The sequence below is a fragment of the Euwallacea fornicatus genome, chromosome 11, assembly GCF_040115645.1.
Source record: "Euwallacea fornicatus isolate EFF26 chromosome 11, ASM4011564v1, whole genome shotgun sequence".
Classification (NCBI taxonomy): domain Eukaryota; kingdom Metazoa; phylum Arthropoda; class Insecta; order Coleoptera; family Curculionidae; genus Euwallacea; species Euwallacea fornicatus.
The window spans coordinates 2065126-2081799 of NC_089551.1; the positions used below are offsets into that span (position 1 = coordinate 2065126).

Here is a 16674-nt window from a genome sequence, read left to right on the forward strand (position 1 = left end):
TCGAGCAAATGCACAAGTTCTCATGAGATTTCCCCTATAAATATCGTACTCCTTAGCCATGACTACCTCAATTAAACCATCATGTTAACCACCACCAAATGGCTTCTAATGATGTCAGGCACCTGGGTGCTCCCCGTGCAATCTTACCTCAAAATCCCGTACAAAATCTTCCAGATGGTCGTTTGGGTCTCATACATGTGCGGTACATCTCTGTTCTGCGTGAATTTAGTTGTTACCATTGCGGTTGGAGGAGACAATGATGAAGGTACTCTAGGGTCCATCATTAATCATCCTCTTAAAATACCATTCTCTGATCCGATGCAGTAATTGAAGCGATGACTCACGCAATCATGAGCAGCTTACTCACGTTCAAGCATTTGATGTTTATGGCTCCCAATATCACTACACTTCTGAAAATGGTGACTGAAGATGAGTTTGTAGAGGCTAAGGAAAACTTGAAGATTAGGGAAATGGTGATGTGGCACAAGAAGTTTGTTTGGAGGACGAATATCTTCTTCATTGTGACCACTTACGTTGTGGTGTACTGCCTTACCCCCCAAGAAGGTAAACGAACGTAAAATTGTTACGCATATTTTACATTACAAACAATTGTAGTTATCTTAGAGTATTTAGCATCTCGCCAATCCTCCTCCAACGAAACAGAACTCCCTGAACGTTTGATACTCTTTTGGGTTCCCTTTGACAAGCAGAAGTACTTTTATCCAACAATGGTGTACCAATTATACCTACTTTTCCAAATAGGGGCTCAAAATTACGCCTCCCTAGGATTACAAATCACCTTAATCACCTACATCATTCTAAAATTCAAAATATTGCGGCATTTGATCAGAAACTTCAACAAGGATTCCACCTCAGAGGCGGACATCTTGAGGGTTTTAGGTCAGCTCTCTCACAAGCATCAGATTATCATTGATTTTGTTCAGAAGATGCACACGAGCTTCAAACTTGTGCTTTTAATTGAATACAGTGCTTCGTCATTAATTTTAGCGTCTGCGACCATTCAGATAATACAGGTATGGACATACTTGGTTGGAGCGTAAGCGTAGCAGGAAGATATAAAGGGAATTTTAGGGCAACAAAGTGGCCTTCTTCCTTTTCTATGAATGCTTATTCATGTTCCAGTTGTTTCTGCTTTCGTGGAAATCAGAACAGATAAAAACCCAAAGTCTGATGGTCGGTACCACTCTCTACGAGAGCGACTGGTACCTTTATAATACCAAAGTGAGGCGCATCGTCCTTTTCATGATGCTCAGATCAAACAAAGCGCTGACTTTGAATATTGGGCCCTTCGGGCCGAACACTATGGAGGCAGCTATGACTGTAAGATCACTTCTTCCTGGTTCTCATTGATTTTGATTTTTGACCGTTTCCAGAGGGTCAAACTCGGCTACTCGTACGTCACACTGATGTCGTCTTAAGCCGGTCCTGAGGAAACTAATAATTGAGATATTAGCCACATAAATAACGCACAGAGCCTTGATCGAACATCGAAGTACTTTTAAGACTCGTGTTTCACCCCCGCAGAACAAGTGCAAACCTGTTCCACCTCCGGGGGCCCCGCCTGAAGATATTTATGTGGTAATTTCATCCCATGTAATTTAGTGGCCCGTTGCAGACGCCATAAATGTTTGTTATATTTTTAATGTAATCGCCGCCATAAATCGTCCATTTTTCTTGGTTTGCTTCGGCTGCTGCTTGCAATAGAATAGATTCACAAGCGGTGCTTAAAAGAGTCAATCATAGACGTAATATGGAAATCCGAATGTAATATGTAACAAGGCCTAATCGTATTCAGGAGGAGTGAATAAATGCGCTCTGTTAGATTGATAATGCAATTGATAAATTGCGTCAAGTTTAGATTAAGAGATAGCATTGCTAGAGTTACGGCCACTGTACTTATCTACAAGCGTTTAAGCATTCAGTGAACTTCTTGCTTTTCAACGTTATTTATGACGCCGTCGGCTGCCGGTATTAAATGACGGTAAAAAGCGGAATCGAATACAGCGGATAAATTATGGTAATCCTTCTTTGGTTTGTATAACACTGATTTGTACTTGTCCCTCATGCCAGCGACGTCTGGTTAGTCTTAGAATGGACCCTGCCCGGCAATTTCGGATTCGTAAAGTTTTCGCACATTAAGCCCGCAATAGGAATAGAGCGGTCAAGTGGAAACGCAAAGAGGACATTGGGCTGTCGTGGACGTCGTGACCTCATTTCCGAAATTGTGGAAACTTTAGGCGTGTCCGCGATAGGCTCGACTCATGAACGTTTGCCTGCGCCCCCCCTCCTTCTTTCTTTACACACTATCAACTGTCGGGCACCAGCAGGGGCGACCAACTTGCAACATGCACAGCGTGACGTATCTACTTCGTACGCGCACGTGCCTGATGGGACCAACAAGTAGAAACGCCCGTCGTCGGGCTGCCTGCCATCCCTTATCCATTTCTCCTCTTCTTTACTCCTTCTGTAGACGTGCCGCTAACTTTTCCTACATTTATCGCCTATTTCTAAATTGCTGGTTGTTTATTGATTTCTATGTAAATATACATATTAAGAGGCAGCATAAATCAACAACTGTATGCAATACTTCTTGACCTTAACCCCTTATTTAGCATTAGCGACTCAGGACAAATCCAAGGTCCTGACTATGCGCACACCTACATGCAAAACGAATCAAACCCCCTAATAAGCAAGCAATTTCGTAATTACATGTCATCTTTTGATCAAGCAAATGCATAAGTTCTCATGAGATTTCCCCTATAAATATCGTACTCCTTAGCCATGCCCACTTCAATTAAACAATCATGTTCACCGTCAGCAAGTGGCTCCTAATGATCACAGGCACTTGGGTGCTCCCCGTGCACTCTTGCCTTAAAATCCCGTACAAAGTCTACCAGATTTACATTTGGATCGTATACTTCTGTGGCGCAATTCTGTTCTGCATAAATTTAGTTGTTACGTTTATGGTTGGAGTACACAGTGATGAAGGTACTCTATGGTCCATCATTAATCATCCTCTTAAAATGTCATTCTCTGGTCCGATGCAGCATTCGAAACGGTGACTCACGCAATCATGAGCAGCTTGCTCACGTTCATGAATTTGAAGTTTATGACACCAGGTATCACTGCACTTGTGAAAGCGGTAACTGAAGATGAGTATGTAGAGGCCAAGGAAAACTTGGAGATTAGGCAAATGGTGCACAGGCACAAGATGTTTGTTGGAAAGATAGATATCTACTTTGTCGTGACCTCTTACCTTGTGATATACTTTCTGGCAGTCCAAGAAGGTAAAAAATGGAAAATTTTTACACATATTTTATGCCACAAATAATTGCAGGTTTAGTGGAGTATTTAAAATTTCGCAAAGCCAACCCCAATGCGACAGAAATTCCAGAACATTTAATAATGATTTGGGTGCCCTTTGACACGCAGAAGTACTTTTATCCAACAATGATGTTCCAAATATACCTACTTTTCCAGATAGGGGCTCAAAATTACGCCTCCCTGGCCATGTACATCAGCTTAATGATCTACGCTATTTTAAAGTTCAAAATTTTGCGGCATTTGCTCAGAAACTTCAACAAGAATTGTACCTCAGAGGCGGACGCCTTGAGGGTTTTAAATGAGCTCGCTCACAAGCATCAAAATATCATTAATTTTGTTCAGAAGATGCATACAAGCTTTAAACTTGTGCTTCTAGTTGAATATAGTGCTGCATCGGTGATTTTAGCGTCTGCGGCCATTCAGATATTACAGGTCGGATACATCTGATAAGAGGGTAAACGCAGCAAGAAGATATAAAACAAATTTCAGGGCAACAAACAGTTCCTCTTCCTCATCTACGCGAGTTTATTCACGTTCCAGTTATTCCTGATTTCGTGGAAATCAGAAGAAATAAAAACCCAAAGTGTGATGGTCGGTACCACTCTCTACCAGAGCGATTGGTATTTTCATAACCGCAAAGTGAGGCGCTTCATTCTCTTTATGATGCTCAGATCAAACAAACCAATGACTCTGAATATTGGGCCCTTCGGGCCAAATACTATGGAGACAGCCATGGCCGTAAGCTAGTTCTTCTTAGTTTTCATTAACTTTGATTTTTCAGAGTTTTCAGAGGGTCAAACTCGGCTACTCGTACGTCACATTGATGTCGTCTTAAGTCGGTCTTGAGGAAATAAATAATTGAGATATTAGTCACACAAATAACGCACAGAGCCTTGATCGAACATCGACCTTTTAAGACTCGTGTTTTACCCCCGCAGAACAAGTGCGAACTTGTTCAACCCTCGGAGACTCCACCTGAAGATATTTATATGGCGATTGCATCCCATGTAAATTAGTGACCCGTTGCAGACACTATAAATGTTTGTTATATTTTTAATGTAATCGCCACCATAAATCGTCGATTTTTCTTGGTTTGCTTCGGCTGCTGCTTGCAATAGAATAGATTCACAAGCGGTGCTTAAAAGAGTCAATCATAGACGTAATATGGAAATTCGAATGTAATATGTAACAAGGTCTAATCGTATTCAAGAGGAGTGAATAAATGCGCTTTGTTAGATTGATAATGCAACTGATAAATTGCCTCAAATTTAGATTGAGAGATAGAATTGTTTTTTTTTATGATTCTCTCTTGGAGTGCCTAATGCCTTTCTTGAGGGCCTTTCTCTCCCTCTTGTGTTCTTCCACCTCTCTTCTCTTTTCGTTCGTCTCCACATAGTAGATTTACCCTTGAGAGAGACCCGGGGTCCCATCCTGTCATCAAGGGTTTGTCACAGTAACTTGTTTACGATAGTTAGCGAAGTCTGTTTAGGCACCTCGCCTGCCGTCCCCTGGAACTCCGAGCGCCCCTGAGGAAGTAAGTTCACTTTATCACTACTTTCATTCATTTTTTGTTCACTTTACACACCCTATCCAGGTGTCTCCACTTTGACGTAGTGGGAGGGCTTAAGGGCCTCTTATGAGGGCTCGAACTAAGAGAGACTCAAAGTGAACAAAAAGAGATAGCATTGCTAGAGTTACGGCCACTGTACTTATCTATAAGCATTTAAGCATTCAGTGAACTTCTTGCTTTTCAACGTTATCTATGACGCCGTCGGCTGTCGGTATTAAATGACGGTAAAAAGCGGAATCGAATACAGCGGATAAATTATGGTAATCCTTCTTTGGTTTGTATAACACTGATTTGTACTTGTCCCTCATGCCAGCAACGTCTGATTCGGTTTACAATGTAAGTCATATCGAATATGGTTCAGGAAATAAGGTATCAACTGTTTGCTACGATTCAAATTGTGAGAATTTAAGGGAGAATCGGCAAATTTCCAAACTTTTTAAGGGAAAACTAGATCGTACATTACTGACTTGAATTCAGTAAAGAGATCCACTAACCAGTTTCTTTCTTAAAAAAATTATTTTCTTGTCATTATGGTGAAAGGAATCTTTGCCATTTGATGCACGACTTCGCAGTTCTACAGTAGCATAATAACTTGTAATTTATAAAACGTATTTCAAACAATTCCTAAAAACTGTTTTAATAAAATATAGATAAGTGTTATATTAATTTCAATTAGAATCTGAATCGTAAATTTGAAGATTTTGACGATTAAAACTTTTCTTGATAATGTGATGAATCATATGTTCGTAACAAGTCATTGTGTAATTTTGTGTTTGATGTTTGTAGCATTATTAGGCCGTAATCGTTTCGTTATTGGGGGCCTAGAAAATAGTTGTGCTACGTAATAACGCAAAAATTATTCCAAAAAAGTGAAAGTAAATCGTTTTTCTTCGTAACACATCTGCTCTTAAAATAGAAAAAAAAATGTGGGTAAATTGACTATCAGGTTTATGAATACAAGCATCATGGTGAGTCTGTAGAGGTGGTTTATCACGTCCCTTAAGTACCTATTAGTATGTGTATCTTAACTACACTATTAATCTTCTGCAGAACGGAATCGCATTTCATCAACGTGATTGCAGATTGGGTGGATTTAGTAGTGCATTAGTTTTCATAGAGTACACACATATTCGGGATACAGAACACTACAGGAGCTTTGACTACTTTCGCATTATTGACAAGGAATCGAATTATAATAAGGGATTTTTCTTGGAGGTGGTGGAGGTTGTCTAATAAAAACAGTGTCCATTCTTAAATGTGTCTCTAATTACGGTAAACACCTGAATAATAATAACAATGGGAGTCCCTTTCCCATTGTTGGCTTTTATGTATTCCTAAAGGTAAGGATAGTTTGCCCAACGCTTGGAAGTCTTCTTCCTCCTTGAGCACAGACATTTTTAGAGCACAACGGCAACGTTGCCTTCGCTACCTTTCTATTCACCTATCACTGTCATTTGTCGCATTTCTGTCAGCGGCCCTTTAATAAGTTTCTATAACTTCGTTTCGAAAATACCGAAAAAAAGCAGTTTCAGAATTCGACTTTGCTGCCTTGTCAACACCTATTTTATATAATAATTAATTGTGTTAATCTGGAACTAAAATAAACCATGCTTGCCAGCACCGTAAGTACATTCCCATACTCTCTTTCCTATATCCAAAAATAACCCATCTCTTGAAGGTTATCAGGAGGTGTCTGCTCCCGGCAGCAGTCCTAGTGGCAGAAGCGAAGTTAAATCAGAAAAATGAAGAACCAACACCTCCTTCCTTGACTTGCAGACCCAGCGAGTTGCCCATTTACACCCCAGATTCAGTACCCATTCAGCAACAGTTAGGCAAAGATCACACTCCTAATGTCATTGAAAATTCTGTCCGGTCAGTAAGACAGGCTTTTGGAAAACTCTCCAAGGAATATAATGCATACGAGCAAGTGGCTAAACAGAGTCTGAGCGAGAGCAAACAAAATATTCAATGTAATGGGATTTATTTAAAAAAATTGAATTTCAAGTTTTTATGGTTTTTGTTACAACACAGGGTTGGTTGACTATTTGAGACAAGAAGACAACACTTTGCCAAAGGCAGGTGCAATAGGAATTGGGGCATTGACAGGGCTGATACTTGGCTTAAGGGGGGGCATTTTTAAAAGAACAATTTACGCCACTACAGGTATTTTAGGAATGGCGTCTGTGTGTTATCCTAAAGAGGCTGCAGAATATGCTGAAATCAGCATTATAGAGGGCAAAAAATACTTGACTATAGCCTACAATTTTGCATATGGAGGTACAACTTTCTAGCTGTATAAAAAAATATATTTTTACAAATGTTATGCAGTAAAACAGGATGAGCCTCCACTTGAGCTTCCATCACTTCCCAAACTACCTTCAAGTGCATCTGATGCATGGTCCTCAATAAAATCCTTAATTTCAGATGATGCTGCAGGAAAAACTGAAACTGTTAATAATTCAGTACGTATGAGACTTTTTGAAGCTCCTTTAGATGGTCACATTCCTACCAGCCTTTCCCCTTGCTCCCTTAAATACCCTCATAAAAATGCACCTGGTGACGTATTACATTTTACTGTTATTTCTTCTGTGTGCATGTTCTATCTATACTTTTCTTACTTTGAGGTAATTTTTGTAGGCTCCAAATAAGATTGAAGCTCCCAAAAGCAAATGAAGGAAACTATTTAATCATCTATGTCTGCTATTAAACTGTTGATCTTCAGGGTTTTAGCTGAAACTTAAACCAAGTATTGTTGAAATAAAAGTTGTCTGAAATATTATTGATTTGTTTGATTTGAAACTAAATTTCTCTATTAAAATGTCAAAGTTATCGAGGCATGTAAATCTATAAATATATAAAATTCAACAAATGTAATCAATAATTCTTATTTTAATGGGCTCCTGTTAATGGCTGATTGGGAACTCGAACGCCTCCCAAATAAGTTTTGGAAAACTCATCATGAGTTAGATCAGCAAACTGATTAAGGCCTTGAGACCAAGTCACTTCACCAGCCTGAAATTTCTTATTATGCTCAACAATTTGCTTCACAGTTTCTTGGAAAATTTTGAACCGATTGGATTCTTCATCAGCATTTTGATAATCCTTCTTGTGTTCAGTCTACATGCATTAAACTTTATGTAACTAAATATTCACAAAAGTTGTGTGAGTACTGACCTTCCAGTTAGTCCACTCAAGTTGGATGTCAACAGGCTCAAGCAGTAGTTTGCTAGTAGGAGCAGACATGACAATCGCAAGAAGTGAGAGCAACAGGAGAATGGTTTTATTGGACATTACTGAAATATATTTGTGTGTAAACACCAAGACCTCTTTAAAGCAAATGACACTGGTAATGTTTGTGTTACATGTAAAGAATACAGATTAAACTATTGATTTTATCCTATGGTTAAACAAAAATATTCTGTGATATGTTAATTATTCACTTCTTTAAATTACGTTTCAAAGTGAAGCAATTAATATGCTATCAGTTACTGAAGTTCTGCATGAGCGATTAGTGATTATAATTATACCCGGGAGCGTTATATGCTAAATAACAATCCATTATGGATGATTATTGCAATTAATTTATATATAGATGTTCTAGCTTTTAACAAATACCATCTCCAAATCCCTTTTCAGTTATTTGTGAGATGAATTTATTTTATGTACGAATATCAGGATTTGAATGGAAAAAAATTTACTTAACTTGTACTTACACGATTGGAAGCTCAACACAGGATTAAATTTAAAGTTCATTAATAAATGTATGGGACATACAATCTTTGTCTATTATTTGTGTTTGTTTAAATACTCAAAGTGAATGGGATGATTCACAATATATTTAAAATCTAAATAAATAAATTAAATTTATACCCCTCCCTCCAGCTATAATTAGTCACTGGGTCACATGGTTGTGACAAATTGATTGAATGAATAGTGACATTTCGTAGAACTTCATTTTTTTTTAGAGAGTTACCAGGAAACCATCAGCTGTCTCTATGACGTCATCAGAATATCAAAATTGATTTGTTCAGGATATCTCAACAAAACTTTATGTTGAATGACGAACTTGTTTCACTCAAATATAAACGGCACCAATATTTATGAAATAATAAAGCACGTTGGACTCCACCTTAAAACATGAAAATTTTTCACCCAACTTGTGAGATGAGATTTGTACTGTAAACTGTGATTTTGGTTAATAAATCAATTGGATATTCAGCGCAAATAACACCCATTATCTAACATGAAATCAAATAACTATTTTTATTTATAGCGAAAGGTCATCTTCAAGTACAAAAAATAATAAATGATATTGTGTCTTTACTTGATAATTAAATTGATTAAACTGAAACTAAAATATGTACATAATACAAATGAAATGCTCTACTACTTTTGCTATTATTATGCATATATATAGGAGAAAGTGGGGATCATTCGGCAGTGGGGAACATTTGGCTACTCTTGTTAATATCGCAACGTTTTTTCATTTATCGCCATTTTACTCGTATTTATGGAAAGTTCGCTCTTTGGGAAAACAATCAATTTCTTAATGCTTTATTAACGAACTTTATTTTCATTAAGGTATGCTGTTATATATCTGGCTATAATCAGTAACGTATAATTGCATTATCAATGGATCTAAACAATTTTGCATTTAAAGGTATTCCTTAGAAACCGCCGCGTAAACGATGCATTCGCCTATTTGGCAAGATGCATATTCGACCTCTAGCCAAATGTTCCCCATATAATAAAGTCCCATACGCCACACAAAGTCCAATAAGTTTAAAGTCAAGTCAATTAATCTCATTTTGCTGTGAATTACAGATATCAAAGAAGTATACTAAAAAGACCAATCGCTGTGATATCAGCGAAGCTCGTTCGAAGTTTTTTGCTAAAAAGTCTGTTCTAACGACGTGTTTAAGTCAGTCCAAGACCGTCCAAAAATATGGCGTCAAAAGGCAAACAAATCAGTCTCGAAGAAGTCCGTTTGGGAAAAATATTTTAGAAGTTTTACGCGAGTGAGAAAGCTCTGACCAAGTGAGTGGAGAGGAAATTCACCATAATTGTAGAACACAGTCGATGCATTCAAGACTCATTTGGCTCCTGCTGAACATGATTGGTTGCTCTTGAATCTGCTAAGAGTTAATACAATTCGGCAATTCGCTGGATTAGCTAAACGTGCATATGAATGCGCCTTTGCTATTAAAAATGTCCCAAGTGCTCTCAAAAACCCAGAACTAGGGCCTTTAAATCAACTAATATTTAATCAAAATAATTTCATAGCAAGTGAGGTAGTGGATCAACCATAAAAGAGAAGAAAAGGCTTAAATTTGCCAAAAATATGTATATGTAACACAATCACGCAGCAAAATAATCATTTATAATCCTTAACCATATTCAATATATTAATACCAAAAGTTAAACATGCTGAATGACACCCACTTTTCCCTAAATGGGTTTCAAAGCTTCATTCCAACTAGCATTCACTATTAACAGTAGATACGAATTCCACATAAGGAAACCAAGTAAATCTAGTGCGACCGCCATAAATGGATCAATTTGATCTTTAATGCCTTGTATAAAAATGATTTTTATATCAAAGTTAAATCTGTAGAAAAAATAAGATGTACTTGAGCCTGTACAGGCATGACTGGTTGGTTTGAGAAAATTAGGTAGATGTACCAATTGAATAATAATAATCCCTAAAGAAAAACAAAATTTGTCTTACCTTCTAATAAAATTCTATGACCCTGAACTTTCCTCTACAAATATTTTGGCAATTTCCATCTCGCAATTTCCAGATTTCAATTGAATGTTTGTGTCTCCTTCCCTTTCCACTCATCTCTGCTCACTTTTTTAAAGTTACCGTGTAACACCCTGAATTCGTAACGGACGAAAAAGTTAATATATTTCATGTCAGAAATTTGTTTCACGGAAATGGCAAAGTGTGCCTTAAACTGCGACCCAATTACGGCGCTTCGCATAACTAAATAAAAGTCCACAAACCCGACTCTTTGAAGCGAATAACCATTTCAACTTATTCCTAAATGAAATATCACTGCAGTTAATTAATACTAACCTTACGCTAATATGACAAAGCAATCATGGCGCGATAATGGTAGTCACCATTCCAGCTCCATCCAAATGGATTGTCAGAAACAGCCAGAAATCATGGGTATACTTACTGCGCGTATTTCTGGCAGTTCGGAACCTCTCTTTTGGAATATACCTTTAATAACTGCATTAATAAATTCAGGAACGTTTCAGCTACCCAGAAAGCAGTTCGTTTAACGTAGTTTGACGCTGAGTGCCTCTGCGAGTACGACTTTTCACGTGCATCAAATCAAACTGCGCCTGCAGTCTCTTCGCGTAAGCAAAATCAGCCTCTTCCTGCCTTCTTTTTTGTTTCTTAGCTTCGATTTCAGCTTTATTCCTTGGCGACTTGTCTACGTCGATCACAGCCTGAATATCACTTGATGAGCGCTTGTCCGCAGTCTTTTTAACACCATTTCTCGGGCGCCTTTCGGGAGAATCCTCCCACAATTTGTTGCAAATACCATCGATTACGTTACGCAGATTTTCCGCACTGCTTTCAGAAGAATTATTGCACGAATTTAGAGAGTTCGAACGCAACCATCTTGAACTCCCATTTACTGGTTTATTTGTACTAACTGTTTTTCTAATATTCTCGTTAATATCAGTCTCGTTATTTTTTCGGTCTCCTATTAGCTCATCAAACTTATAAGGGACTATTTCTGAGGGTTTAAAACCAAGGAAGGGAGGGCTGATTCTAGAAGCGTCCGCAGGAGAAAGACAAGATTTTTTTGTCTCTGAACAAACACTTTCAGAAGAACATTTTCGTTTTGATTTGTTCACTGGAGTTACTGCCGCTATTTGGCAAGACAGGACTTTCTGCAGCTCTTCATAATGAGAGAATCGTGCAAACGCCGAATGAGTCACTAATTTAATAGGTCTCAAAGGGGCCCTGTGTGATGTAATAAATATTATTATCACCAAAATAAAGTTAAAATAACATTACCTGATTGGAGTTGAAATATCATAAACCACTCTAATGGCAGGCACAGCCAAAGGTGTTTTCAATGGGGGGTGGTTCTGTTTTGCTGGGTTAATGGGCTTGAAATAATACTTAAATTCCTGATCAATATCGTCACTATTATTTCCGCTGGCGCTGCTCTTGTAACTGCTTGTAGAGGCCTTCCTTTCCATCTGACTTTGGGCTGAATTCTACAACAAAACAACCATAAACTCCTAACCTCAATCAATACCATCAAAAATCATCACCTGCTCAATTTTGGGCGGTTTCCGCTTCCAATCGCCCAAGAACTCATGGAAATCCAAGTCTGCAAATAAATTACTTTCTCTATTAACTCTACCATGATAATGCTCTCCTGGCAAGTTGTAGCACTTCTATTCTTTGCCTAACTTTACCGACAAAAGAAACACTTTCAATTTACCATATGATATTGACTTGGATACACGAGGAGATATTTTGCGCTCTGGCCGTTTATGGCATTTGCCCTCACTAAGAATGAAGCGATCTAAGGGACCATTGGATTTCGTGGACATACTGGAAGTAGCTTTTGAGGTTGAAGGTGTACTCAGCTCCTCTGCAAGCTTTTTGGCTACTATTGCGTCCAATCTTTAACAGATTAATTTGTAAGAAATCGGTATGGTAATTAAATTTGGTTGTGGTGAGTACCTCACTTTTCTTTCTTCCAATTCTTGCCTTAATTTCTCTTCTTCCTCTAGCTGCTTTATTAAAGATGCACTGGCATTCTCTTCAGCGATTCGAGTTTTTCTTTGCTCATCCAGATGTTTCACTTTTTCTTTTTCATATTCCTTTCGGATTTCTCCAGGTTTTGCTACTATAATCACAGGTTGATCTGAAAAAAAAAACTTTATAATTTAGGCTATAAATTAATTTCTTATCATTAAAAATATATTTATTTAAACCTAATCCCCCTATGTATTATACTATAGTTATTTAAATCCTATTTTTGAAATAAATTCAGTATAACCTCTTCAATCCAGCAATACAAACAAAATTACATATACAACATACATGTACATAAAGTATTTTTATCAAAATAATTATACATTAGTTTTTTGAATCTAGCAAAAACAGTCATCAATGGTCTTAGTAAAAGGCCATGGGCCTAAGTTACAATGTACAAATTGGTGACTACCACTACATAAACAATCACTTTAACACTTACCTTTTTCGATCACACTATCAATTCCTCGGCGTTTATTTTTCAATTCTAAAGGATACTCTCGTTGTATAGCTTTCCACAACCCCTCATCGACCAGTTTACCCTCCCTTTTGGTCCTCCGGTACCAGGAACTGACGCGAAGCCTGCAGAGGGGGCACAGTAAACTTGTGTGTTCCATTGAGCCTTCGAAACAAGGGCGGCAGAAGGTATGACTGCAGGGAAGGGATACTGGTTCACTAAGGATTGTCCTGCAAATTGGACACAACACAGAATTCATTTTGGGTCCCTGAATATCCGATTTTGGGGCGGCTTTTCTGGACTTCGAGTTTTTATCCGACATGTTTAAGAAACAATTTACGATGACAAGTGAATACACTTGTCATTGTCAATAGTATCATAAATATAAAATTAAAAATCAGTTTATATACGCAAAAAAATTATGTTAGAGGTATTGATGAATCTACTAGTCAAGACTGTTATAATTATCTTAATATTTTGAAAAATCAACATTATGGTAAATATATTCAATAAAACCCCTTTTTAAGTCTAAAAATTGGTGTAAATTAGCTTAAAATTTATTTATATACATACATAATATATTTTTATCACCTAAATTAAGCTCTATTATTTCAGGACACATTCCTATACACCTCAACTTTTCCATGACTTTAATTGAAATTCTCATTTTTCACTACTGTTCGAAGAATACTTATATTCAGTGGCTATTTTCCTAATAACAGGCATCTTCTCCTTCAGCTTTTCCCTTGCATTCTCTGCTTCAGAGCCATTACTCAACATCAGGGTTACAAAATCGTGAAAAGACAAGAATTCAGAATGTTGTTCTTTTGACAAATAGGGCTTTAAAAATGCCAATATTGCGGCCAGGTGCCTACCGCTGGCGTGTAACATGCATTGAGTAGCCCCAATAAATATCGCCAAAGTTGCCAAATGCAGCACGAGTGCTGCGTCTTCACACTTACTCAATTCCTCCAAAAGTTTGTGTTTGTGGTTCAAAACTGCAGCCCTGTCTTTCTTCTTGTCAATTTTCTTTATTATCATACTGCAAGAGCTTAGAGCTGGCTCTAATTGCGTCATAAAGTTCTCTACGTTTTGGCCTTGCAAACTTTTAATAAGTGGCTGGAAACTAGAGCGAAATTCTCCAGGCAATTCGTTCAGAAACTTCAGCTTCTGATCAATGTTAAAGCTACCTGTGATAACGGTTGATCCACTTTCCGCAGCTGCGTAATTTAGAATTTCGCTCACTATATCAGAGCTGATAGTTTTAAGTAGGTATTTATTGAGCTGACTTTGTACGTCTTCAGGAAACAGCTTAAGGCCTTTGGTGAAAAGACGCATCTCTGTGATTAAATCATTTAATTTGTCCTGGAGCTCATTGTGGGTTTTCCTGCGATTAGAAGTTTGATCTGCCACTTTTGTCTTGAAAATCTCTGCAGCTCTTTGGATACCTTTTACAATAAAAAATTAAAATTTATGTTACATTAAAGTAAATTTACTTGCCTTCTTCACTGAGTTTTGGTGCAAGGTACCCAGCTATAGCATCAACTAAAACATCCAAACCTTCCTCTTCTAACAACCCACTGATTAGTTCCTTAATGTCTTCTTGAGAAATCACCTTAAGCTCCTTTTTAGTCTCTCTGTGAACATACTCTTCTATATCCCCTTTGGCACTCCCTCTAGCATGTTTCTTAGTGGACTTTGTCTTGGTTTCCCTCCCTTGTGTTCCACCCCCACTCTTTCCCCCAGAGGCTTTCTTGCGTCTCTCTTCCCTCTTATCTACTTTCTCTTCAGGCTCTTGTTCCACTTTCCCTCGATTGCCTTGCATATCCACTAAATATTGTTGATATTGGCCAGAATCTACAACACTTTGAGCTTTTACATTAAGAGGTGTATCACATAATTTCATCAAATTATCCATAAAGGCTTTACTGATAACATAGTCTTCAATCAAGATTGTTTGTTGCTGCTTCGGACCTTTCAGCAATTTATCTAATATTATAGTAATATCTTTTGGACTAAAAATTGAAGGAAGGCAATTTTGAAGATCTACATAGCTCTTGCTTGAGATACACTCCTCTAAATTGGCCTCAAGTCGATCTAGAATCATTTTGGATGTTACAGATGATTCAAGAAAAATTAAATCTTCATTAGGAAATTGTCTTTTCAGATAAGTCTTATAATCTAAAATTCCTAGTCTTCCTAAGGCATCAAACTCTATATACCCATTTTGCTTATAAAATGTTGTAGTCCATTCAGTCTGAGATCGTGAATAACAATTAGGGATATATTGAGCTCCTGGGAGTTTGCTAGTTAGTGACCCATACATGCAAGTTTGATCAAACAAGGAAAAAAATAACTTTTCAGTCATAGATACTTGATTAAGGATTGAGACTATAGCAGTGGGGTGAGTAATGCCTGCTAAAGCTCCTTTTAGCTTGGCTTTACTGCGGGCAATGAAAGACTCAGTAAAGAAGATTTTAGGGTCATTTTGGTCTTGTCTACCAAAGATTAAGGTACCAAGATGCTTTTCAAACAGCTGCTGCTGTAGAAAATCTGCAGGTAAATCATATGTAATAGTTAATTCCCCTATATTGATTTGACCTTGTTGTTGGAGTTTTTCATTTATTTCCCCTGCTATTCTTGTAAGGTAAGAAGGGTCTATCAGTTGGCCTATAAAAATGTTTGCACATTATGCTTTTGACTTGGACACATGAAGATTTTATGTTACCAAGGACATGATGAATGTCCTTCCTGTTCTTTAGTACATCATTCAGATGGGCAGTGATATGCCCATAATCCACTCCAATGGTCTTGGCGAGATCAGCAAGATTGATTCGTCCTCCACTCACATATAACTCATTTTGGATGTCAGTGATCAGCTGGGCTGGTGTCAAATACTCCTTACCATCGCTGGTAAATATCAGATCGATCAGCTTCTTCTCAATAAGCCAGGAAATTATTTCAACGCAATTCCTTTCCGACAGCTTTTGACTGGTGGAGCTGAGTTGGACTTTTTGGAAATCTGCCGCCAGACGTTTAATTTCTTCCCAATCTGCCATTTTATGGTATTTTGAAGCTTTTGTGACTATTTGTGCAAGCGCAAAACGTGGAAATATGCGAGGATTTGCAAGAATTGTTAGTTGAAAATTTGGAAATTATTTACAAAAACAAATTCCAGATGGAACAAAGACGTCAGCTGATAATGACATTGATGTAAGTTAGCAGACAAAGAAAGGAATTTTTGCTTGTCAGTGTTTTTAAGCACCGCCACCGTTGGATACATCACGTGTCTCGATATTAGCTTTTCTTTGACACTATCAGCTGACTAAACAGTCATTAGAACCAATTGGAGTTTATGAGGGTCGCAACATGTAGAGAATATAGACTATTTATTAAATGTTGTAGAAAATTTATTCAGCAATTCCATGGCAGGATATCAACTTTTTGGTGTGGAACATGTCATTCAAATTAATCACCATTTCGGAAACTTCTTTCCTTTAGTCAAAT

At 37.6% G+C, this 16674-nt stretch overlaps 5 protein-coding genes across 7 annotated transcripts; 3 read left to right on the plus strand and 2 right to left on the minus strand.

Annotated features, from left to right (window-relative positions):
- Positions 1-274: 274 nt before the first annotated feature.
- On the plus strand, positions 275-1439 carry LOC136342154 (odorant receptor 22c-like). The gene is made up of 4 exons (XM_066287702.1): positions 275-564; positions 616-1034; positions 1093-1341; positions 1395-1439. The coding sequence occupies exons 1-4, from the start codon at positions 336-338 to the stop codon at positions 1437-1439; spliced, it is 942 nt and encodes a 313-aa protein (XP_066143799.1). The 5' UTR covers positions 275-335.
- Positions 1440-3164: 1725 nt separating this feature from the next.
- Positions 3165-4180, plus strand: LOC136342156 (odorant receptor 49b-like). The gene is made up of 3 exons (XM_066287705.1): positions 3165-3777; positions 3835-4083; positions 4136-4180. The coding sequence occupies exons 1-3, from the start codon at positions 3316-3318 to the stop codon at positions 4178-4180; spliced, it is 756 nt and encodes a 251-aa protein (XP_066143802.1). The 5' UTR covers positions 3165-3315.
- A 2163-nt stretch (positions 4181-6343) lies between these two features.
- Positions 6344-7694, plus strand: Mic26-27 (MICOS subunit 26/27). 3 transcript variants are annotated; one of them, XM_066287116.1, is made up of 5 exons: positions 6357-6537; positions 6594-6885; positions 6947-7192; positions 7244-7365; positions 7553-7694. In XM_066287116.1, exons 1-5 carry the CDS (start codon positions 6523-6525, stop codon positions 7586-7588), a joined length of 711 nt encoding a protein of 236 aa, XP_066143213.1. In that variant the 5' UTR covers positions 6357-6522; the 3' UTR covers positions 7589-7694. The 3 variants fall into 3 exon arrangements, with proteins under 3 accessions (XP_066143211.1, XP_066143213.1, XP_066143212.1); XM_066287115.1 differs by having other exon boundaries at positions 6358-6537; positions 7244-7377; XM_066287114.1 differs by having other exon boundaries at positions 6344-6537; positions 7244-7694.
- A 1455-nt stretch (positions 7695-9149) lies between these two features.
- LOC136341797 (uncharacterized) lies at positions 9150-13567 on the minus strand. Its single transcript, XM_066287113.1, has 6 exons — positions 13153-13567; positions 12636-12819; positions 12391-12575; positions 12218-12276; positions 11955-12160; positions 9150-11900 (listed from the first exon to the last, which is right to left on the minus strand). Exons 1-6 carry the CDS (start codon positions 13487-13489, stop codon positions 11183-11185), a joined length of 1689 nt encoding a protein of 562 aa, XP_066143210.1. The 5' UTR covers positions 13490-13567; the 3' UTR covers positions 9150-11182.
- A 141-nt stretch (positions 13568-13708) lies between these two features.
- Positions 13709-16376, minus strand: Ufl1 (UFM1 specific ligase 1). Its single transcript, XM_066287247.1, has 3 exons — positions 15896-16376; positions 14668-15837; positions 13709-14615 (listed from the first exon to the last, which is right to left on the minus strand). Exons 1-3 carry the CDS (start codon positions 16224-16226, stop codon positions 13831-13833), a joined length of 2286 nt encoding a protein of 761 aa, XP_066143344.1. The 5' UTR covers positions 16227-16376; the 3' UTR covers positions 13709-13830.
- Between the last annotated feature and the right edge of the window lie 298 nt (positions 16377-16674).